Below are 23,933 nucleotides of genomic sequence, written 5' to 3' on the forward strand. Positions count from 1 at the left end.
TATGTGGTGACTATCATGCTTATTCACTACTGATATGTGGTGACTGCCGTGCTTATTCACTACTGATATGTGGTGACTATCATGCTTATTCACTACTGATATGTGGTGACTGCCGTGCTTAATCACTACTGATATGTGGTGACTATCATGCTTATTCATTACTGATATGTGGGGACTGCCGTGCTTATTCACTACTGATATGTGGTGACTGCCGTGCTTATTCACTACTGATATATGGTGACTATCATGCTTATTCACTACTGATATGTGGTGACTATCATGCTTATTCACTACTGATATGTGGTGACTGCCATGCTTATTCACTACTGATATGTAGTGACTGCTGTGCTTATTCACTACTGATATGTGGTGACTGCCATGCTTATTCACTACTGATATGTGGTGACTATCATGCTCATTCACTACTGATATGTGGTGACTATCATGCTTATTCACTACTGATATGTGGTGACTGCCGTGCTTATTCAACAAAACTAACAAACTGCACTATAATATCAGCTAGTCCAGACAATAATATCTCTCCCTCTATAAAATAATATCACTCCCAGTTCCCCAATGTCCTGACTGCCCCCAAATCAGCTGAGTGAATGACCAGTGCTGTCTGCCAGATGACCAGTGACAGAGAACCTCTGTTCTCAGGACAGTGGTATTTTCTGTACGTGCCCCACCCAGACTGTTAAATGGTGGTTGTATCCGGCGCCTGGCATCACTCCTCTCACAAGGCGGACCAGGCTGAGAATGACAAAGGCCTGCTGTAGTGAGACAGAGAGAGGGAACAACCAACAATAGTGGATCATGTGCGTTGTTCTTTTGTGTGTACGCACACACACATACGCTCACGTTCACACACACACGCACACACACGCGCAGGCCATATCCTAACTTCCATATTAATATACTTGATATTTTCCCCATTGACATCAGTTAATTATTCATGTGAAAGTTTGAGTCAGCCCAAAGAACTTCAGTCAGCTCTAATGGCAGAATCTTCTCTGCATCATCAGAGTGAGAGAGCAGAGTCAGAGGGAGGGTGAGAGGAGGAACCCCCTCCCTGCAGACATCACAGTAAGCTGGAGAATGCTGCAGACTGCAGTGGAGTGGTATCTGCAGAATCACAGGGTTATGTTTGAAATGGGTCTGTATGTGTACGGATCCTGCATTCAAATCAGACTGTCTGTCTGTCTGTCTCCCTCTCTTTCTCGCACTCACTAGTCTGTCTGTCTGTCTGTCTGTCTGTCTGTCTGTCTGTCTGTCTGTCTGTCTGTCTGTCTGTCTGTCTGTCTCTCTCTCTCTCTCTCTCTCTCTCTCTCTCTCTCCCTTTCTATTGATCTCTCTCTTTCTCTCACTCACTAGTTCTGTTTGTCTGTCTGTCTGTCTGTCTGTCTGTCTGTCTGTCTGTCTGTCTGTCTGTCTGTCTGTCTCTCTCTTTCAAAGGGATCAGAAGATAAGTAAATGAGCGGGCATAGACTTAAGGGATTGTCTGAGGGGAAGGAAATAGTATTTTTCTGCATGTCCTTTATCTAACTCTCCTGGGAGGACTGGAATAATCGTTTGGTCAATGGGAAAGGCCCCTACCTCTCATGGTGTTCCAACATGAGAGAGGAGGCCATCTGGGCAGTCGGTGGATGATGTCATTACAGTAAGTAATAAGTCTCCCTCCATCAATATTTTTCATCGGGAGTAGAGGACAGGGCAGGCTTGACTAGATCAGATTACAACAGAGTTCCTCACACTATAGAGCTATGGGGCCTAGGGCCTAAGCTGTGGCCAGTGCCATTGGTTATTGTTAGAAAGGATGCCTGAAATAGACGTAACATAACAAGCCACTAACTTACAATTACTGTACATATGGTCCAATCAGAGATAGAGAGGTGGATAGATTGATCGATAGATAGAGAGGGGGGAGGGACAGATAAATAGAGCGGGGGGAGGGACAATTGGCCACAAAGCCACCCAATCAATCAATCATGCGCTCTTGGTAACAATCAATTACAATCCCACAAGGTCAGCAACACCAATATCCATGACATTTGACTGAGTAACAGTCATTTAATTGACAATGTGTACAGTAACACTGTTTATGTATGTGCTTGTGTGTATGATTGAGTGTGTGTGTGTGTGGCGCGTGCTTGTGTGTGTGTGTGTGTGTGTGTTCGTGTGTGTGTGTGTGTGTGTCCTCCAAGGGAGGAATGAAGTTACCATATAGTCCTCTTTTATAGAAACACAAAGCTACTGTACACAGTATACCCACCGTTTAACACTGGAGTCCAGTGCCAATAGTGAAACCTAAATATGTTTTATGCTCTGATAATTGACATCTACCTCCAGTGAAATATGTATAATGATATAGATTATACTAAATTCAAGCAATATATGCGGTGTAATAACGTTATCATCTTTAAAAACAGAAATGAGATGTTTTCCACATCCTAAAGAAAGTGAAAAACCTTGTTACAGAGTGAAAGATTCAGATCAGCTCAATTTTCTTCAACGAAATAAATGGAATACAACTGAAATTTAAAATACATTTTAGAAATGAATGAACCATTATTCATTATTTTCATGCTGAATCTCAAATCCTTTGGTGAACCTTTCCAACATTGCTACAAAAAGATGTCTAAGAGATATTCTCCTCTGCAGAACCTCTAGTAAACATACAGAGAGCAAGGAACCATTCATAAAACATGACTACCTGAAAATAACATCCTCTCCTTGCCTCTCACCTCCCTTGTCTCCTCTCCTCTCTCCTTCTTCTTCCCTCCCTTGTCTCCTCTCCTACTCTCCTCGCTCCTTGCCTCTTCCCTCCCTTGTCTCCTCTCCTCTGTCCTTTCCTCTTCCCTCCTACTCTCCTTGCCTCTTCCCTCCCTTGTCTCCTCTCCTCCTTTTTCCTCCTCTCTCCTCATCCTTACCTCTCTCCTCCTCTTCTCTCCCTCTCCCCTTCTCCCCTCTTCGCTCCCCTTTCCCTCTCCTCCTCTCCCCCTCCCTCCCCCTCTCTTCCCCCTCTCCTCCACTCCCCTTTCCTCTCCTCTTTCCTCCCCTCTTCTCCTCTTCTCTCCTCCCCTCCTTCCCCCCTCCTCTCCTCTCCTCTCCTCTCCTCTCCTCTCCTCTCCTCTCCTCTCCTCTCCTCTCCTCTCCTCTCCTCTCCCTCTCTCCTCTCCTCTCCTCTCTCCTCTCCCCCCCTCCCTCCCTCCCTCCCCCTCTCTTCTTTCTCTTCTCCTCCCCTCCCCTCCCCCTTCTCTCCTTCCCTCCTTTCCATTCCTCACTGCTGTCTAATCTGGGCCACAGTGCTGCTGCTAGCTGGTCTGTGTAAATGTGAGCGAGTGCAGCATCAGGAACAGACAGGCCAGGGTTATTTATATCATACCATACCATACAGAGAACCAGCCAGGCCAGAGTTTGTGTGAGTATATAGATGACAGACACCAGGAATATAAATCTGAGACAACACCAAATAGAGCGCTGCTAACCGGTGCACAATGAGTCAGTTTAGCATGACAATGCGAGAATCGGATGGGGCGGGAGGGAGGGGGGAGGGAGAGAGACTCTCAGATCTAGACCATAAATCTGTAGGGAATATGGACCTGTTTCTAATGGTGGTGAACGACAGCAGGTTCTCTGATAAAATGGAGTCCTTGGTATGAACAGTAAGCAGTGACTGTAAATGGATGAATTCATTCATTCATTCATTCATTCATGTATTTATTAGACATTTTCCAGGATGAAATCTCTTGAGATGCACCATCTCATTTTCAATAATTTCCACAATTTTTGTTATAAATATTTATGAATCATATGACAACTGTTGTCTTATAATAACAATGATATAATAATACAAATAATAATAAACTTTCATTTACAGCAAACGAAAGTTTCAAACACTCACACACATAAAAAAAAACAAGTAAATGAATGAATGAATGAATACAGGCTGACAGCATCTGTGCTATGTATGGAAAAGGTCATTGATGCTTGGGGATAGTTGCATTTGTCAGGGATCAGACTGGCAACCCTGCATACCAAATCCAGGTGCACTAACCCATCTGACTGTGGTCTTGGCGGCTAAGGCAGGATGAGCATGGCAGCTCTATATTGATTATGTGTGTGTAGCACACACAGTGTGTGTAGTGTCGTGGACAATATTCAGTCCCATGGCACTGAACTGGTGAAGTCCTCACACTTTAACCAGGTATTGGGATTATTACCATCAATCTGACATGTCAGGGGTGTAATCTTCCAATTCATTGCCTGTCCTCTATAGTTTAATCTTTATCTTATTTAATTTCACCTTTATTTGACCAGGTAGGCCAGTTGAGAACAAGTTCTCATGTACAACTGCGACCTGGCCAAGATAAAGCAAAGCAGTGCGACAAAAAACAACAATACAATCTCATCAAACACCCTGTTTTTACAATTCTCTCTATGCAAATATTTGTATTTGAACATTAACAAATGAAAAAATTAACATAGTAATGCAGTTCATTTAAACCAAATGTGTTTCGCCCTCCTGAAAAACCTGTGTGTGCTTCAATGTAACTTTTGTTAGTCTATGCAACAATGTTATGGTTACAATGACACTCTTCAAAAAACAGTGTAAAACCCGAGCCAACACCATGTATGTATATATAGGTTTGAGACCAGTCAATGTAAAGTGACCTTTGAAAGCAGTTGAAAGTTTTTGTTGTTGTAATAAACTCTTCGAGCTCGGCTCCTCTGTAGCCTACCGACACCATTGGGTGGCGAGGGGTTGATCATGTGATCCGATTCCACACTTCAGACGCCATTTTGGAGGAAAGTTTGGAATTCCTGATACATTGGTGGAAAGAAGGAGGAGGGGAGAGCGCCGAGCAAGGGAACTTTGACTTGTGGAAATATTGCCGGACCGAGATAGATAAAAGCTTGAGAGCGGGAAACTAATAATTCAGCACTCAGAAACAAAAAATAGGATTTACTCCCTAAATGCACAGACTGAACTTTGGGATTCGTTGCTCGCAGTTTCTTCTGCCACTTTGAACTGCACTGCACATGTTGTCAGATTTTCAGGCTGCTCAATGAATTGCACCGTACAGAGCTGGGCTTGCTGAGAACCGGTTTGTTTATGTTTAGTGTATGAGAATTGATTGGAGATACGAACGTGACACACGGCAGTAGTGTTTCACATAGCTGTTAGTGGGAAACTGGTGTCGGGAATCCTGCGCGGTCTCTACTGGCACTAACCTAAATGAACCCTGTCAGTTAGCCCTGCCAGGGATACAAGCTGGTCACATTGGCATTCACGGCGGGTCATCTGAATAGGCTTTAATCTACCAAAAAAATCGGATTCATTGCATGTTTTATAGTCCAGTAAGAAAAAACGGTGCCTTTTGTAGTCTATTGAACGGGCGGGAGCTATAGCGCACATTGCGTTTTTTGAGGAGAGAAGAGACTAGTTTCTGTTCATGCTAAAACGGTGTAAACTCCTGGCTCTGCCCCTCTGGCAACTGTAGCAAAGGATATCTGAGGCAAGGGAGTATAGGCTACTACACCAAACATTAGCCTGCACGAAACGGTGCCTGCGTCTACTTTTCCTGCTGCACTTGGGAGCTGTCATGCCTATACGAAAGAAAGGTGAGAATCCCGATTCGTCTGTTTTCTGAAAGATATCACATGTAATGGCAGCCTGCTATGAAAGCGATATGCTACAGAATGTCAATAGCTGTAGCAAGCTAAAGCAAACTACAGCAGGCCAATGCAGACGAATATATATATATTTTTTGCCACCTCATGTGTTGCCACATCAACTGATATCGTGCAACAAATATAGCGACAGTCAGAGACACATATGTTGCATATTACACGTGAGTTGTTGCCAATGCATTCAGCCACCTGACTGTCTCTCAGTCACCGAATATGAAACCCCTAGCCAGTCTGTTGATATCACATAACCTATATCAATCCCATAACCTATATCAATCCTGTTGCTTTAAATTTGATTATGTATCAATGTAGTTGCCATTTATTCACTCATTGCCTTGTTGGTTGTTATGTTTTGTTTACAGATGCTCAAAGAGCTTTACTGCTCATGGAGGAATACAAGACGAAACTTGGACAGACAGAAGACAGACAACTCAGACAGTCATTAGAAAGACTCATCAACATCTTTCAGAGCAACCTCTTCCAAGCCTTGATAGGTATGAAACCCCTTCATTCAAACCCAGGCCTAATCTGTTCACAAAGTCTGTCAAATCAGTCGACTTCCTCTACTTTTCCCTTGTATTGTCACCTGCCTAACCTGCTTGAGCAACGCAAACAGGTTTGTCTGTTTTTACCCGGAACCTGCCTCTCCCCTACCCGGAGCACACTGATCTCAACATGCTGGAGTTGAAGTGTTTTACCCAGCAAGGAAGACAGTCCCTTAATTCCAACAGAATGGTCATTATAAATCTGTTTAGTTATCCTGTGCCTTCTCTTAGGTTTCATAACTGTAATGACATAGTAACTACTATACCACTGACTCATTTCAAACTGAATTAGTTTGGTTTCCTATCGCTACGATTCAGTCATTGTTTTCTGTGGGCTGTCTTTTAGTTGACTGACTTGTAATAACTTTCTTGTTCCCAAAGTAACCTACTGACTGCTTGGCATGAGGGCGGCGTGATGTAAAGTCTTGTCCTATAAGCTGTGACACCACGGCAACGCCACGGCAACGCTACAGAGCAGGAATTCCCAATGTGTTGTTCATTCTGGCGTGCCCCTCCTCTCCTTATTGTAGTATTGACCCAGAAGTGGTGGTTTTCGGGTGCCTGGCCTCCTACCAAGAACCCGTCTCGAATGTCTTGAGTTACATCTCTGTTTTTAAACTGTGTGTGTGTGTGTGTGTGTGTGTGTGTGTGTGTGTGTGTGTGTGTGTTGGCTATGTCCCCCCTTTTATAGGCCCTGCATTGCAGTATAAGGCTAGTATAATTATTTGTTTTTACAGCTGATTTCAACACCCAAAGAATCAAACAAAACATTGTTCTGTGTTATTGCGGGCTTGTGTGCTGAAATCAGTTGTTTTTTTGATAAAAACGTCATTTTATGTGACGTCAGAGCTGCAGTCCACCCACTCTAGTCGCTGCTCAAGTCCCATGGTAAATGGTTGAGTTGAGTCGCGCCACTATTTTGTTTGACTGTTTTGATTGAATACAGGCCTACACAGGTTGAGAGTCGTCTGCTATAATCTGTCACAGTAGCCAATAAAGAGGGTGTGTGTTGGACTTAGTAACAACATCTCCTCTAATATGCCCTTTAGATCGAAGGTCTGGAAGATACCCGGCTGCTCACGAGGCAGATACTGGCTGTTGCTTTACTCTGGGTTTTTTGGGGGGGGAGGGGGGTTGGTCCTCCCAACAAAAGTTAAAGAATGGTCACATTTGATCACGGCAGTGCTCGTGTTCCAGTTCTTTGAGTGAAAGGTTCTGTAGATGTCCGTCACCCTAGAGAAGATGCTGTGATCCGGTGCTTAATATCAGTTGTTCCAGGATGAAAGATACCATTAACAACCCTGTCAACTCTGGGAAGACACTTTCTTGTTGATTTTGTGATAAAACTTCCAGTCCGGACAGTTGGGCGAACTCATTTGATTCCTTTCCACCAGCCCACTCCTGGGGCCACCGCCACCCCTACAGTAACTCTTACGGATTGAAACCCTTGCCTTCACTGGTGTAATTGAAGAGGAATGGTTGTTGATTGGCTAACCACTCATTGTCCTCCTGTATGTGTTTCTTTAATCTCATTAGCTGGTCTCTCTCTCCCCCTCTGTCTCTCCCCCTCTGTCTCTCCCCCTCTGTCTCTCCCCCTCTGTCTCTCCCCCTCTGTCTCTCCCTCTCCCCTGTCTCTGTCTCTCTCTCTGTCTCTCTCTCTGTCTCTCTCTCTCCCCTGTCTCTCTCTCTCTCTCTCTCCCCTGTCTCTCTCTCTCTCTCTCTCCCCTCTCTCTCTCTCTCTCTCTCCCCCTGTCTCTCTCTCTCTCTCCCCTGTCTCTCTCTCTCTCTCTCCCCCTGTCTCTCTCTCTCTCTCTCCCCTGTCTCTCTCTCTCTCTCTCCCCCTGTCTCTCTCTCTCTCTCTCCCCCTGTCTCTCTCTCTCTCTCTCCCCCTGTCTGTCTCTCTCTCTCTCTCCCCCTGTCTGTCTCTCTCTCTCTCTCCCCCTGTCTGTCTCTCTCTCTCCCCTGTCTGTCTCTCTCTCTCCGTCTGTCTCTCTCTCTCTCTCTCTCTCCGTCTGTCTCTCTCTCTCTCTCCGTCTGTCTCTCTCTCTCTCTCCGTCTGTCTCTCTCTCTCTCTCTCCCCCTGTCTCTCTCTCTCTCTCCCCCTGTCTCTCTCTCTCTCTCTCTCTCTCCCCCTGTCTCTCTCTCTCTCCCCCCTCTCTCTCTCTCTCTCTCTCTCTCCCCCTGTCTCTCTCTCTCTCTCTCTCTCCCCCTGTCTCTCTCTCTCTCTCTCTCCTCTCTCTCTCTCTCTCTCTCTCTCTCTCTCTCTCTCTCTCTCTCTCTCTCTCTTGTCTCTCTCTCTCTCTCTCTCTCTCTCTCTTGTCTCGCTCTCTCTCTCTCCTGTCTCGCTCTCTCTCTCTCCTGTCTCGCTCTCTCCCCCTGTCTCTCCCCCTGTCTCTCGCTCTCTCCCCTGTCTCCGTCTCTTTCTCTCTCTCTCCGTCTCTTTCTGTCCCCCTGTCTCTTTGTCTCTTTCTGTCCCCCTGTCTCTCTCCCCTGTCTCTCTCTCTCTCTCTCTCCCCTGTCTCTCTCTCTCTCTCTCTCTCCCCTGTCTCTCTCTCTCTCCCCCTGTCTCTCACTCTCTCTCCCCCTGTCTCTCACTCTCTCTCTCCCCTGTCTCTCACTCTCTCTCCCCTGTCTCTCTCTCTCTCTCTCCCCTGTCTCTCTCTCTCTCTCTCCCCCTGTCTCTCTCTCTCTCTCCCCCTGTCTCTCTCTCTCTCTCCCCTGTCTCTCTCTCTCCCCCTGTCTCTCTCTCTCTCTCTCTCTCCCCCTGTCTCTCTCTCTCCCCTCTCTCTCCCCCTGTCTCTCTCTCTCTCTCCCCTGTCTCTCTCTCTCTCTCCCCCTGTCTCTCTCTCTCCCCTGTCTCTCTCTCTCTCTCTCTCTCCCCTGTCTCTCTCTCTCCCCCTCTCTCTCCCCTGTCTCTCTCTCTCTCTCCCCTGTCTCTCTCTCTCTCTCCCCTGTCTCTCTCTCTCTCTCCCCCTGTCTCTCTCTCTCTCTTCCCCCTGTCTCTCTCTCTCTCTTCCCCCTGTCTCGCTCTCTCTCTTCCCCCTGTCTCGCTCTCTCTCTTCCCCCTGTCTCGCTCTCTCTCTCCCCCTGTCTCGCTCTCTCTCTCCCCCCTGTCTCGCTCTCTCTCTCCCCCTGTCTCGCTCTCTCTCTCCCCCTGTCTCGCTCTCTCTCTCCCCCTGTCTCGCTCTCTCTCTCCCCCTGTCTCTCTCTCTCCCCCTGTCTCGCTCTCTCCCCCTGTCTCTCGCTCTCTCCCCCTGTCTCTCGCTCTCTCCCCCTGTCTCCGTCTCTTTCTCTCTCTCTCCGTCTCTTTCTGTCCCCCTGTCTCTCTCCCTGTCTCTCTTTCTCTCCCCCTGGCTCTCGCTCTCTCCCCCTGGCTCTCGCTCTCTCGCCCTGTCTCTCGCTCTCTCGCCCTGTCTCTCGCTCTCTCCCCCTGTCTCTCGCTCTCTCTCCCCTGTCTCTCGCTCTCTCCCCCTGTCTCTCTCTCTCTCTCTCTCTCCCCCTGTCTCTCACTCTCTCTCCCCCTGTCTCTCACTCTCTCTCCCCCTGTCTCTCACTCTCTCTCCCCTGTCTCTCACTCTCTCTCCCCTGTCTCTCTCTCTCTCTCCCCTGTCTCTCTCTCTCTCTCCCCCTGTCTCTCTCTCTCTCTCCCCCTGTCTCTCTCTCTCTCTCCCCCTGTCTCTCTCTCTCTCTCCCCCTGTCTCTCTCTCTCTCTGTCTCTCTCTCTCTCTCCCCCTGTCTCTCTCTCTCTCTCCCCCTGTCTCTCTCTCTCTCTCTCCCCTGTCTCTCTCTCTCTCTCCCCCTGTCTCTCTCTCTCTCTCTCTCTCCCCTCTCTCTCCCCCTGTCTCTCTCTCTCTCTCCCCCTGTCTCTCTCTCTCTCTCCCCCTGTCTCTCTCTCTCCCCCTGTCTCTCTCTCTCTCTCTCTCTCTCCCCCTGTCTCTCTCTCTCCCCTCTCTCTCCCCTGTCTCTCTCTCTCTCTCTCCCCCTGTCTCTCTCTCTCTCTTCCCCTGTCTCGCTCTCTCTCTTCCCCTGTCTCGCTCTCTCTCTTCCCCCTGTCTCGCTCTCTCTCTCCCCCTGTCTCGCTCTCTCTCTCCCCCTGTCTCGCTCTCTCTCTCCCCTGTCTCGCTCTCTCTCTCCCCCTGTCTCTCTCTCTCCCCCTGTCTCTCTCTCTCTCCCCCTGTCTCTCTCTCTCCCCCTGTCTCGCTCTCTCCCCCTGTCTCTCGCTCTCTCCCCTGTCTCCGTCTCTTTCTCTCTCTCTCCGTCTCTTTCTGTCCCCCTGTCTCTCTCCCTGTCTCTCTTTCTCTCCCCTGGCTCTCGCTCTCTCCCCCTGGCTCTCGCTCTCTCGCCCTGTCTCTCGCTCTCTCGCCCTGTCTCTCGCTCTCTCCCCTGTCTCTCGCTCTCTCCCCTGTCTCTCGCTCTCTCTCCCCTGTCTCCGTCTCTTTCTCTCTCTCTCCGTCTCTTTCTGTCCCCCTGTCTCTCTCTCTCCCCCTGTCTCTCTCTCTCTCTCTCTCTCTCCGTCTCTTTCTCTCCCCCTGTCTCTTGTCTCTTTCTCTCCCCCTGTCTCTCTCTCTCTATCTCTCTCCCTTTCTCCCAACCCCAGTGTTTTATTCTTTGAGTTCACACAGAATATTTCTTGACCCTTGCATGGTTACACAGGTTCAGGCATTATACACACATGACTGACTGCTGAATAATACACAGACATACAGTAATCTACTACACACACGCATACACACACACACGCTTACACACACACGCATACACACACACGCATACACACACACACACACGCTTACACACATACACACACACACACACATACACACACGCGCACACACACACACACCCCCTCTGACCCTCTCGTTCACTCCTCCCTCCCTACTTTTGGGTCCTGTTGGTTGCTGATGAAAAAGCAGAATAGGGCGGGAAGCAATCTGGTCTTTGTAAGATATGTATGATAAGAGTCAGGCGTGTAATCCGTCCACTGACATGATTACTCCGATGCTACTGCTGGTAATCCCTCCTGATTTACTTGCTGGTCAGAGAGCAGTCTTCAGAGGAGTGTGTGTGTCATATTTTTCAAGATGTAGACTGGCAGCGTTATCCAACTCTTATTGGACCTGATCACAGTGCAGAAGTAGAGGATGCTGGTTTTAGTTGAATAGTAACCCAGGTCTGTTTTACTTGTACAAATATGAATGTGGCTACTGTACTCGATACACATTCAAAAACTTTTTACAGCTGCTTATATTTTTGGGACTTGTGCAGCTGTATCTAACCACCTGGATAGAGATTGTGTGTGTTTGCTGAATTGTGTTTGAGAAGGGAGGATACAGTTGAATCTGAATTGCATAGACACACCCAAGGTGATGAATTTCATTCATGGCATGCTTTGAAACCTGATAAAAAGTCTAATTAGTTTCATCCTCCTCTTCCTCCTCCCCCTGTATGTCAGAGAGATGTGTAGAGCTCCACCCAGGACCCATTATGCCTCACCAGGGTATCCTGCTCTACCCTTCCTCCTCCTCTTCCTCCTCCTCCTGTATGTCAGAGAGCTGTGTAGAGCTCCACCCAGGACCCATTATGCCTCACCAGGGTATCCTGCTCTACCCTTCCTCCTCCTCCTCTTCCTCCTCCCCCTGTATGTCAGAGAGATGTGTAGAGCTCCACCCAGGACCCATTATGCCTCACCAGGGTATCCTGCTCTACCCTTCCTCCTCTTCCTCCTCCTGTATGTCAGAGAGCTGTGTAGAGCTCCACCCAGGACCCATTATGCCACACCAGGGTATCCTGCTCTACCCTTCCTCCTCCTCCTCCTGTATGTCAGAGAGCTGTGTAGAGCTCCACCCAGGACCCATTATGCCTCACCAGGGTATCCTGCTCTACCCTTCCTCCTCCTCTTCCTCCTCCTCCTGTATGTCAGAGAGCTGTGTAGAGCTCCACCCAGGACCCATTATGCCTCACCAGGGTATCCTGCTCTACTCTTCCTCCTCCTCTTCCTCCTCCTCTTCCTCCTCCTCCTCCTGTATGTCAGAGAGCTGTGTAGAGCTCCACCCAGGACCCATTATGCCTCACCAGGGTATCCTGCTCTACCCTTCCTCCTCCTCTTCCTCCTCCTGTATGTCAGAGAGCTGTGTAGAGCTCCACCCAGGACCCATTATGCCTCACCAGGGTATCCTGCTCTACCCTTCCTCCTCCTCTTCCTCCTCCTCCTCTTCCTCCTCCTCCTGTATGTCAGAGATGTGTAGAGCTCCACCCAGGACCCATTATGCCTCACCAGGGTATCCTGCTCTACCCTTCCTCCTCCTCTTCCTCCTCCTCCTCCTGTATGTCAGAGAGCTGTGTAGAGCTCCACCCAGGACCCATTATGCCTCACCAGGGTATCCTGCTCTACCCTTCCTCCTCTTCCTCTTCCTCCTCCTCCTGTATGTCAGAGAGATGTGTAGAGCTCCACCCAGGACCCATTATGCCTCACCAGGGTATCTTGCTCTACCCTTCCTCCTCTTCCTCCTCCTCTTCCTCCTCCTCCTCTTCCTCCTGTATGTCAGAGAGCTGTGTAGAGCTCCACCCATGACCCATTATGCCTCACCAGGGTATCCTGCTCTACCCTTCCTCCTCCTCTTCCTCCTCCTCTTCCCCCTCCTCCTCTTCCTCCTCCTGTATGTCAGAGAGCTGTGTAGAGCTCCACCCAGGACCCATTCTGCCTCACCAGGGTATCCTGCTCTACCCTTCCTCCTCCTCCTCTTCCTCCTCCCCCTGTATGTCAGAGAGCTGTGTAGAGCTCCACCCAGGACCCATTATGCCTCACCAGGGTATCCTGCTCTACCCTTCCTCCTCCTCTTCCTCCTCCCCCTGTATGTCAGAGAGCTGTGTAGAGCTCCACCCAGGACCCATTATGCCTCACCAGGGTATCCTGCTCTACCCTTCCTCCTCCTCCTCCTCTTCCTCCTCCTCCTGTATGTCAGAGAGCTGTGTAGAGCTCCACCCAGGACCCATTATGCCTCACCAGGGTATCCTGCTCTACCCTTCCTCCTCCTCTTCCTCCTCCTCCTCCTGTATGTCAGAGAGCTGTGTAGAGCTCCACCCAGGACCCATTATGCCTCACCAGGGTATCCTGCTCTACCCTTCCTCCTCCTCCTGTATGTCAGAGAGCTGTGTAGAGCTCCACCCAGGACCCATTATGCCACACCAGGGTATCCTGCTCTACCCTTCCTCCTCCTCTTCCTCCTCCTCCTCCTGTATGTCAGAGAGCTGTGTAGAGCTCCACCCAGGACCCATTATGCCTCACCAGGGTATCCTGCTCTACCCTTCTCTTCCTCCTCCTCCTGTATGTCAGAGAGCTGTGTAGAGCTCCACCCAGGACCCATTATGCCTCACCAGGGTATCCTGCTCTACCCTTCCTCCTCCTCTTCCTCCTCCTCCTCCTGTATGTCAGAGAGCTGTGTAGAGCTCCACCCAGGACCCATTATGCCTCACCAGGGTATCCTGCTCTAATTATTTCCTATAGCAGCCTATCCTATATATAGTGTCAGGCAGTCTTCAATGGTGAATACAGCAGACAGGAAGGCCAACTATCTTCAGTGTGTCTTTGGTCTAATAGAAACCGCGTCTTGATTTTGACGTTGTGGGTACTGGCAAAAAAAAATTTTAAACATAAAAATAAACATTTTATTTAACCAGGTAGGCTAGTTGAGAACAAGTTCTCATTTACAACTGCGACCTGGCTAAGATAAAGCAAAGCAGTGCGACAAAAACAACAGAGTTACACATGGGATAAGCAAACGTACAGTAAATAACACAATAGAAAAAAATCTATATATAGTGTGTGTAAATGTAGTAAGATTAGGGAGGTAAGGCAATAAATAGGCCATAGTGGTGAAATAATTACAATTTAGCATTAACACTGGAGTGATAGATGTGCAGATGATGTGCAAGTAGAGATACTGGGGTGCGAAAGAGCAAGAAGATAAATAACAATTTGGGGATGAGGTAGTTGGGTGTGCTATTTACAGATGGGCTGTGTAAGGGTGCAATGATCGGTAAGCTGCTCTGACAGCTGATGCTTAAAGTTAGTGAGGGAGATATGTCTCCAGCATCAGTGATTTTTGCAATTCGTTCCAGTCACTGGCAGCAGAGGACTGGAAGGAAAGGCGGCCAAAGGAGGAGTTGGCTTTGGGGATGACCAGTGAAATATACCTGCTGGAGTGCGTACTGCTGATGGGTGTTGCTATGGTAACCAGTGAGCTCAGATAAGGCGGGGTTTTACCTAGCAAAGACTTATAGATGACCTGGAGCCAGTGGGTTTGGCGACGAATATGAATCGAGGGCCAGCCAGCGAGAGAGTACAGGTCACAGTGGTGGGTAGTGACCTCAGATACCCACCACTGCGACCTGTATGCTCTCGCTGGCTGGCCCTCGCTTCATATTTGTCGCCAAACCCACTGGCTCCAGGTCATCTATAAGTCTCTGCTAGGTAAAGTCCCCCCTTATCTGAGCTCACTGGTCACCATACTGAGCCATATTGGGCCTTGTGACAAAACGGATGGCACTGTGATAGACTATATCCAGTTTGCTGAGTAGAGTGTTGGAGGCTATTTAGTAAATGACCTTGTCGAAGTCGAGGATCGGTAGGATATTCAGTTTTACGAGGGTATGTTTGGCAGCATATGTGAAAGAGGCTTTGTTGCGAAATAGGAAGCCGATTCTAGATTTAATTTTGGATTGGAGATGCTTAATGTGAGTCTGGAAGGAGAGTTTACAGTCTAACCAGACACCTAGGTATTTGTAGTTATCCACATACAGTGGGGCAAAAAAGTATTTAGTCAGCCACCAATTGTGCAAGTTCTCCCAATTAAAAAGATGAGAGGCCTGTAATTTTCTTCGTCGGTACACTTCAACTATGACAGAAAATGAGAAAAAAAAATTCCCGAAATCACATTGTAGGATTTTTAATGAATTTATTTGCAAATTATGGTGGAAAATAAGTATTTGGTCACCTACAAACAAGCAAGGTTTCTGGCTCTCACAGACCTGTAACTTCTTCTTTAAGAGGCTCCTCTGTCCTCTACTCCTCTTACCTGTATTAATGGCACCTGTTTGAACTTGTTATCAGTATAAAAGACACGTGTCCACAACCTCAAACAGTCACACTCCAAACTCCACTATGGCCAAGACCAAAGAGCTGTCAAAGGACACCAGAAACAAAATTGTAGACCTGCACCAGGCTGGGAAGACTGAATCTGCAATAGGTAAGCAGCTTGGTTTGAAGAAATCAACTGTGGGAGCAATTATTAGGAAATGGAAGACATACAAGACCACTGATAATCTCCCTCGATCTGGGGCTCCACGCAAGATCTCACCCCGTGGGGTCAAAATGATCACAAGAACGGTGAGCAACAATCCCAGAACCACACGGGGGGACCTAGTGAATGACTTGCAGAGAGCTGGGACCAAAGTAACAAAGCCTACCATCAGTAACACACTACGCCGCCAGGGACTCAAATCCTGCAGTGCCAGACGTGTCCCCCTGCTTAAGCCAGTACATGTCCAGGCCCGTCTGAAGTTTGCTAGAGAGCATTTGGATGATCCAGAAGAAGATTGGGAGAATGTCATATGGTCAGATGAAACCAAAATAGAACGTTTTGGTAAATACTCAACTCGTCGTGTTTGGAGGACAAAGAATGCTGAGTTGCATCCAAAGAACAACATACCTACTGTGAAGCATGGGGGTGGAAACATGATGCCTTGGGGCTGTTTTTCTGCAAAGGGACCAGGACGACTGATCCGTGTAAAGGAAAGAATGAATGGGGCCATGTATCGTGAGATTTTGAGTGAAAACCTCCTTCCATCAGCAAGGGCATTGAAGATGAAACGTGGCTGGGTCTTTCAGCATGACAATGATCCCAAACACACCGCCCGGGCAATGGAGTGGCTTCATAAGAAGCATTTCAAGGTCCTGGAGTGGCCTAGCCAGTCTCCAGATCTCAACCCCATAGAAAATCTTTGGAGGGAGTTGAAAGTCCGTGTTGCCCAGCAACAGCCCCAAAACATCACTGCTCTAGAGGAGATCTGCATGGAGGAATGAGCCAAAATACCAGCAACAGTGTGTGAAAACCTTGTGAAGACTTATAGAAAACGTTTGACCTCTGTCATTGCCAACAAAGGGTATATAACAAAGTATTGAGAAACTTTTGTTATTGACCAAATACTTATTTTCCACCATAATTTGCAAATAAATTCATTAAAAATCCTACAATGTGATTTTCTGGATTTTTTTTTTTCTCATTTTGTCTGTCATAGTTGAAGTGTACCGATGATGAAAATTACAGGCCTCTCATCTTTTTAAGTGGGAGAACATGCACAATTGGTGGCTGACTAAATACTTTTTTGCCCCACTGTATTCAAAGTCAGAACCGTCCAGAGAGAGTAGTGATTCTAGTCGGGCAGGCGGGTGTGGGCAGCGATCGATTGAAGAGCATGCATTTAGTTTTACATGCATTTAGTTTTACTTGCATTTAAGAGCAGTTGGAGTCCAAGGAAGGAATGTTGTATGGCATTGAAGCTCGTCTGGAGGTTAGTTAACACAGTGTCCAAAGAAGGGCCAGAATTATATAGAATGGTGGAGTCTGCGTAGAGGTGGATCAGAATATCACCAGCAGCAAGAGCGACATCATTGATATAGACAGAGAATCGTCCGGAGTCGGCCCTAGAATTGAACCCTGTGGCACCCCCGTAGAGACTGGCAGAAGTCCGGACAACAGGCCCTCCGATTTGACACACTGAACTCTATCTGAGAGGTAGTGGGTGAACCAGGCGAGGCAGTCATTTGAGAAACCAAGGCTGTTGAGTCTGCCGATAAGAATGAGGTGATTGACAGAGTCAATCCTTGGCCAGGTCGAGGAAGACGGCTGCACAGTACTGTCTTTTATCGATGGCGGTTATGATATCGTTTAGGACCTTGAGCGTGGCTGAGGTGCACCCATGACCAGCTCGGAAACCAGATTGCACAGCGGAGAAGGTACGGTGGGATTTGGAATGGTCAGTGATCTGTTTATTAACTTGGCTTTCGAAGACCTTAGAGATGCAGGGTAGGAAAGATATAGGTCTGTAACAGTTTGGGTCTAGAGTGTCTCCCCCTTTGAAGAGGGGGATGACTGCAGCAGCTTTCCAATCTTTAGGGATCTCAGACGATACGAAAGAGGTTGAACAGGCTAGTAAAGGGGTTGCAACAATTGTGGCGGATAATTTTAAAGAGGGTCCAGATTAGAGGTCGACCGATTATGATTTTTCAACGCCGATACCGATTACTGGAGGACAAAAAAGCCGATGCCGATTTTTAAAATGCTATGTCGTAATTACGTAAAATTCTGGCAAATTAGTTTGCAATTAGCCAGGCGGCCCAAACTGTTCCATATACCCTGACTCTGCGTGCAATGAACACAAGAGAAGTGACACAATTTCACCTGGTTAATATTGCCTGCTAACCTGGATTTCTTTTAGCTAAATATGCAGGTTTAAAAGTATATATTTCGGTGTATTGATTTTAAGAAAGGCATTGATGTTTATGGTTAGGTACACGTTGGAGCAACGACAGTCCTTTTTCGCATCGATTATATGTAACGCAGGACACGCTAGATAAACTAGTAATATCATCAACCATGTGTAGGTATAACTAGTGATTATGATTAAGTTTAATGCTAGCTAGCAACTTACCTTGGCTTCTTACTGCATTCGCGTAACGGGTGGGCTCCTCGTGAGGCAGGTGGTTAGAGCGTTGGACCAGTTAACCGTTGGTTGCAAGATTGAATCCCTGAGCTGACAAGGTAAAAATCTGTCGTTCTGCACCTGAACAAGGCAGTTAACCCACCGTTCCAAGGCCGTCATTGAAAATAAGAATGTGTTCTTAACTGACTTGCCTCGTTAAATAAAGATAAAAAAACAAAAAACAATCGGCGTCCAAAATGACCGATTTCTGATTGTTATGAAAACTTGAAATCGGCCCTAATTAATCGGCCATTCGATTAAATCGGTTGACCTCTAGTCCAGATTTTCTAGCCCAGCTGATGTGTACAGGTCCAGGTTTTGCAGCTCATTCAGAACATCAGCTATCTGGATTTGGGTGAAGGAGAAGTGGGGGGCTTGGGAAGTTGCTATGGGGGGTGCAGAGCTGTTAGCCGGGGTAGCCAGGTGGAAAGCATGGCCAGCCGTAGAAAAATGCTTCTTTAAATTCTCGATTATCGTAGATTTATCGTGGTGACCGTGTTACCTAGCCTCAGTGCAGTGGGCAGCTGGGAGGAGGTGCTCTTATTCTCCATGGACCTCAGTGGCTCAACTTTTTGCAGTTTGTGCTATAGGATGAGAATTTCTGTTATAAAAAGCTAGCCTTTGCTTTCTTAACTGACTGTGTATATTTGTTCCTAACTTCCCTGAAAAGTTGCATATCACGGGGGTTATTCGATGCTAATGCAGAACGCCACAGGATGTTTTTGTGCTGGTCAAGGGCAGTCAGGTCTGGAGTGAACCAAGGGCTGTTTTTAGTTTACATTTTTTTTGAGTGGGGCATGCTTATTTAAGATGGTGAGGAAGGTACTTTTAAAGAATAACCAGGCATCCTCTACTGACGGGATGAAATGTCAAACACTAAGTTGTAAAGGGACTTGCTATGCTGGGCCTGCTATAAGTAGCCGTATCCTGTGTGTGTGTGTGTGTGTGCTTTTCTCCTACCACCCAGTGCACTTTTCTTCTACCACCCACACACTCTTCTCTGGCCTCCAAGCTCAGGTATCTGGTAATGGTATGATAACTTGCTGACCTGCCTTCACAGGTCAGTCCCCTCTTAGCAGGTCAGAGTCAACATGCCTTGACCTGGTACCCATGGGTTAGAGGTGAGAGGTCAGGGACCTTGACTAACTTTAACCCTGTGAAGGACTACATATTTAAAAGCTAGACTGACTGAGGAATACACTAGTTCTAAGCTGTAGTGCTGTACTTTGTCTCACATATGATGTAAGGTAAGTGGTTTACCATGGCGGTTCCCTCCTGTGTATTTCCTTCCTGTGGCAGGTTGTAACCTGAGACGGAGCGTAATAATCTTGGGCTCTCCCTTTTAAGTGTTGTGTATCAGAGCCTCACAACCTTACCTGGTCTAGGCTCTGCCAGGCCCTGTAAACAACCCTCCATTTACCTGGTCTAGGCTCTGCCAGGCCCTGCAAACAATCCTCCATTTACCTGGTCTAGGCTCTGCCAGGCCCTGTAAACAACCCTCCATTTACCTGGTCTAGGCTCTGCCAGGCCCTGTAAACAACCCTCCATTGGCCTGGTCTAGGCTCTGCCAGGCCCTGTAAACAACTCTCCATTTACCTGGTCTAGGCTCTGCCAGGCCCTGTAAACAATCCTCCATTTACCTGGTCTAGGCTCTGCCAGGCCCTGTAAACAACCCTCCATTTACCTGGTCTAGGCTCTGCCAGGCCCTGCAAACAACCCTCCATTTACCTGGTCTAGGCTCTGCCAGGCCCTGTAAACAACCCTCCATTTACCTGGTCTAGGCTCTGCCAGGCCCTGCAAACAACCCTCCATTTACCTGGTCTAGGCTCTGCCAGGCCCTGCAAACAACCCTCCATTTTGGCATCATAGTGACTGGAGGAAGGACAAGGCAGGGCAGCTGTGCCCTCTGCAGAACCATGCCTAACTCATGCCATGCCTAACTAATATCAAATTGTATTTGTCACATGTGCCGAATAAACAGGTGTAGTAGACCTTCTTACTTACAAGCCCTTAACCAACAATGCCATTTTTAAGAAAATATTTACTAAATGAAGTAAAGAAATAATAAAAAGTAACAATATTGAGGCTATATACAGGGGGTACTGGTACCAAGTCAGTGTGGGGGTACAGGTTAGTCGAGGTAATTGAGGTAATATGTACATGTAGGTCAGGGGAAAGTGACTCTGCATAGATAATAAACGGCAAGTAGCAGCAGTGTAAATGAAAAAAAAAAAAAGAATGGGAGCTGGGGTCAATGAAATGTTAATCAGTCTTATGGCTTGGGGGTAGAAGCTGTTAAAAGCCTCTAAAGGATCCACCCCCGTTTCCCCCAATTTTCGCCTAAAATGACATGCCCAAATCTAACTGCCTGTAGCTCAGGACCTGAAGCAAGGATATGCATGTTCTTGATATCATTTGAAAGGAAACACTTTGAAGTTTGTGGAAATGAATGTAGGAGAATATAACACATTAGATCTGGTAAAATATAATACAAAGAAAAATCCAACTGTTTGCTTTGTATTTGTTTTGTACCATCTTTGAAATGGAAGAGAAAGACCCTAATATATTATTCCAGCCCAGGCGCAATTTAGATTTTGGCCACTAGATGGGTGCAGTGTATGTGCAACGTTTTAGACTGATCCAATGAACCATTGCATGTCTGTTCAAAATGTTGTATCAAGACTGCCCAAATGTGCCTAATTGGTTTATTAATAACTTTTCAAGTTCATAACTGTGCACTCTCCTCAAACAATAGCATGGTATTCTTTCACTGTAATAACTACTGTATATTGGACAGTGCTGTTAGATTAACAGGAATTTAAGCTTTCTGCCAACATCCGACATGTCTATGTCCTGGGAAATGTTCTTGTTACATACAGCCTCATGCTAATCACATTAGCTCAACCGTCCCGAGGGTGGGACACCGATCTGTAGAGATCCTTAAGAGGTTTAAGAAGCCTTTTGGACCTAGACTTGCACTCCGGTACCGCTTGCCGTGCAGAAGTAGAGAGAACAGTATATGACAATGGGGGCTGGAGTCTTTGGCAATTTTTAGGGCCTTCCTCTGACACCGCCTGGTATAGAGGCATCCTGCCATCCAGGACGTAGCCCCAGTGATGTTCTGGGCTGTACGCACTACCCTCTGTAACACCTTGCATTTGCCATACCAGGCGGTGATGCAGCCATGCTCTTGATGGTGTAGCTGTATTACTTTTTGAGGATCTGAGGGCCCATGCCAAATCTTTTCAGTCACCTGAGGGGGAATAGGCATTGTCGTGCCCTCTTCACAACTGTCTTGGTGTGTTTGAACCATGATAGTTTCTTGATGTGGACACCAAGGAACTTCAAGCTCTCAACCTGCTCCACTACAGCCCAGTCAATGAGAATGGGGGTGTGCTTGGTCCTCCTTTTCCTGTTGTCCACGAACATCTCCTTTGTCTTGATCACGTTGATGGAGAGGTTGTTGTCCTGGCACCACAATGCCAGGTCTCTGACCTCCTCCCCATAGGTGGTCTCATTGTCGTCAGGGGACCAGGCCTACCACAGTTGTTGTCTGCAGACTTAATGATAGTGTCGGAGTCATGCTTGGCCACTCAGTCGGGGGTGAACAGGGAGTACAGGAGGGGACTAAGCACGCACCCCGAGGGCCCATGTGTTGAGGATGAGGTTGCCAGATGTGTTGTTACCTACGCTTACCACCTGGGGGCGGCCCGTCAGGAAGCTCAGGATCCAGTTGCAGAGGGAGATGTTTAGTCCCAGGGTCCTTAGCTTAGTGCACTCAAAGCTCTTCACTATGGTGTTGAACGCTGAGCTGTAGTCAATGAACAGCATTCTCACATAGGTGTTCCTTTTTGTCCAAGTGGGAAAGGGCATTATGGAGTGCAATAGAGATTGTCATCTGTTGGGGCGGTATGTGAATTGGAGTGGGTCTAGGGTTTCTGTGATGATGGTGTTGATGTACACTACAAATGCAGGTAAACGATCATCCATGTCGGCATTGAATGCTCCACCATGACATTTGTTTGTATTCTCAAAACGTTTGTAGCCAACATCTGCAGACTTGACTAAAAACTGTTTCTCATAGGCCTGTTTGTATTTAGTTCCCACAAAATGCAAGATAATGAGGAAAACGTGTTCCTTTTAATCGAGATCTGCTTCTTCTTTTCCTTTTTACGAGATATTTTAGCTTAGTCAGCATGAGGATGTTATTTTTCTCTTCTTCTCCTGTTCAAGTGGTGTGAAGTTCTGTAGCCTGACCTCACAGTGACTTCCTCTACATTGGCATGGCAACACAGAACTTCTGTATAATCATCAATCAGTTACATCAACCCAGTACCATACGCTAGTGTAGTCGCTGGTGATTCGGTTATGAATCCCTACCAGTTCTCTTTGCACGTCTGTAAAACTGACACATGTACCGTGTTTACCGAGCAGTTAGCCAAGCTAAGCTCCCTAGTGAAAGGCCTAACATAGCCAAGCTAAGCTCCCTAGTGAAAGGCCTAACATAGCCAAGCTAAGCTCCCTAGTGAAAGGCCTAACATAGCCAAGCTAAGCTCCCTAGTGAAAGGCCTAACATAGCCAAGCTAAGCTCCCTAGTGAAAGGCCTAACATAGCCAAGCTAAGCTCCCTAGTGAAAGGCCAAGCTAAGCTCCCTAGTGAAAAGCCAAGCTAAGCTCCCTAGTGAAAGGCCAAGCTAAGCTCCCTAGTGAAAAGCCAAGCTAAGCTCCCTAGTGAAAGGCCAAGCTAAGCTCCCTAGTGAAAGGCCAAGCTAAGCTCCCTAGTGAAAGGCCAAGCTAAGCTCCCTAGTGAAAGGCCAAGCTAAGCTCCCTAGTGAAAGGCCAAGCTAAGCTCCCTAGTGAAAGGCCAAGCTAAGCTCCCTAGTGAAAGGCCTAACATAGCTAAGCTCCCTAGTGAAAGGCCTAACATAGCTAAGCTCCCTAGTGAAAGGCCTAACATAGCTAAGCTCCCTAGTGAAAGGCCAAGCTAAGCTCCCTAGTGAAAGGCCAAACAGCCAAGTCGTGTGAGTGAAGGGCTGAAATGGGTAGTGTGCACATGATGTGAGAGCTAGTTGTCACTTAGTTTGTTTCAGTGAAGGATCAGATCCAGATAAGATCTACAGTTCAATCACAGAATGGAAACCATAAAGAATAAAATCTATGTTTGAACTAAATATGAACCTACATTGATAACCAATATTCAATAAATAGGATGGGGGAAAAAAAATAATATTATGCATATCTTTATTAAAAAAAAATATATATATTATTTAACCTTTTAACTAGGCAAGAACAAATTCTTATTTTCGATGACGGCCTAGGAACAGTGTGTTAACTCCCCGAGCTGACAAAGTACAAATCTGTCATTCTGCCCCTGAACAGGCAGTTAACCCACTGTTCCTAGGCCGTCATTGAAAATAAGAATTTGTTCTTAACTGACTTGCCTAGTAAAATAAATGTAAAATACATTTTTTTTAAAATTTATTTTTAAACTGCCTTGTTCAGGGGCAGAAAGACAGATTTTTACCTTGCCAGCTCGGGGATTTTATCTTGCAACCTTTTGGTTACTAGTCCAACGCTCTAACCACTAGGTTACCTGCCGCCCCTCTCTGATCATTTGGGGCCGTTGTCATGTGTCATTATTTTCACAATGTAAGAAATCAACATTTGAACCATATTTCATGGACAATTGCTCTTTTGCATAACAATTTATGAGAACTCCGTAAGCTTATGCGGTATCCAGACTGGTGTACCTTCATACTGACCTTGTGCCATATTGGGATATTTGGTAGTACCGGCACTGAACACAAGGGGCGCTGTATTCAAACCCCACTGATACTCTGTAATCCGAAGGTTAGCAATGCTAACAAGTACATGTAAAATCCCATAGAGATTTGATTCAAAATGCAACAATTTCTAAGATTTTACTGAGTTACAG

The 23,933-nt window shown here is 47.0% G+C and overlaps 1 protein-coding gene across 10 annotated transcripts in view; it reads left to right on the plus strand.

Annotated features, from left to right (window-relative positions):
• The first annotated feature begins 4,804 nt into the window (after window positions 1-4,804).
• LOC115119585 (disks large homolog 1-like) overlaps window positions 4,805-23,933 on the plus strand; it is a 340,988-nt gene continuing 321,859 nt past the window's right edge. For all 10 annotated transcript variants that reach the window (XM_065009266.1, XM_065009267.1, XM_065009268.1 and 7 more), the window contains exons 1-2: window positions 4,805-5,625; window positions 6,057-6,188. In XM_065009266.1, coding sequence (XP_064865338.1) covers window positions 5,607-5,625; window positions 6,057-6,188 — 151 coding nt within the window. In that variant the 5' untranslated portion in view covers window positions 4,805-5,606. The remainder of the gene's footprint in view (window positions 5,626-6,056; window positions 6,189-23,933) is intronic.

This window comes from Oncorhynchus nerka, linkage group LG24 (assembly GCF_034236695.1).
Source record: "Oncorhynchus nerka isolate Pitt River linkage group LG24, Oner_Uvic_2.0, whole genome shotgun sequence".
In the NCBI taxonomy this organism is placed as follows: Eukaryota; Metazoa; Chordata; class Actinopteri; order Salmoniformes; family Salmonidae; genus Oncorhynchus; species Oncorhynchus nerka.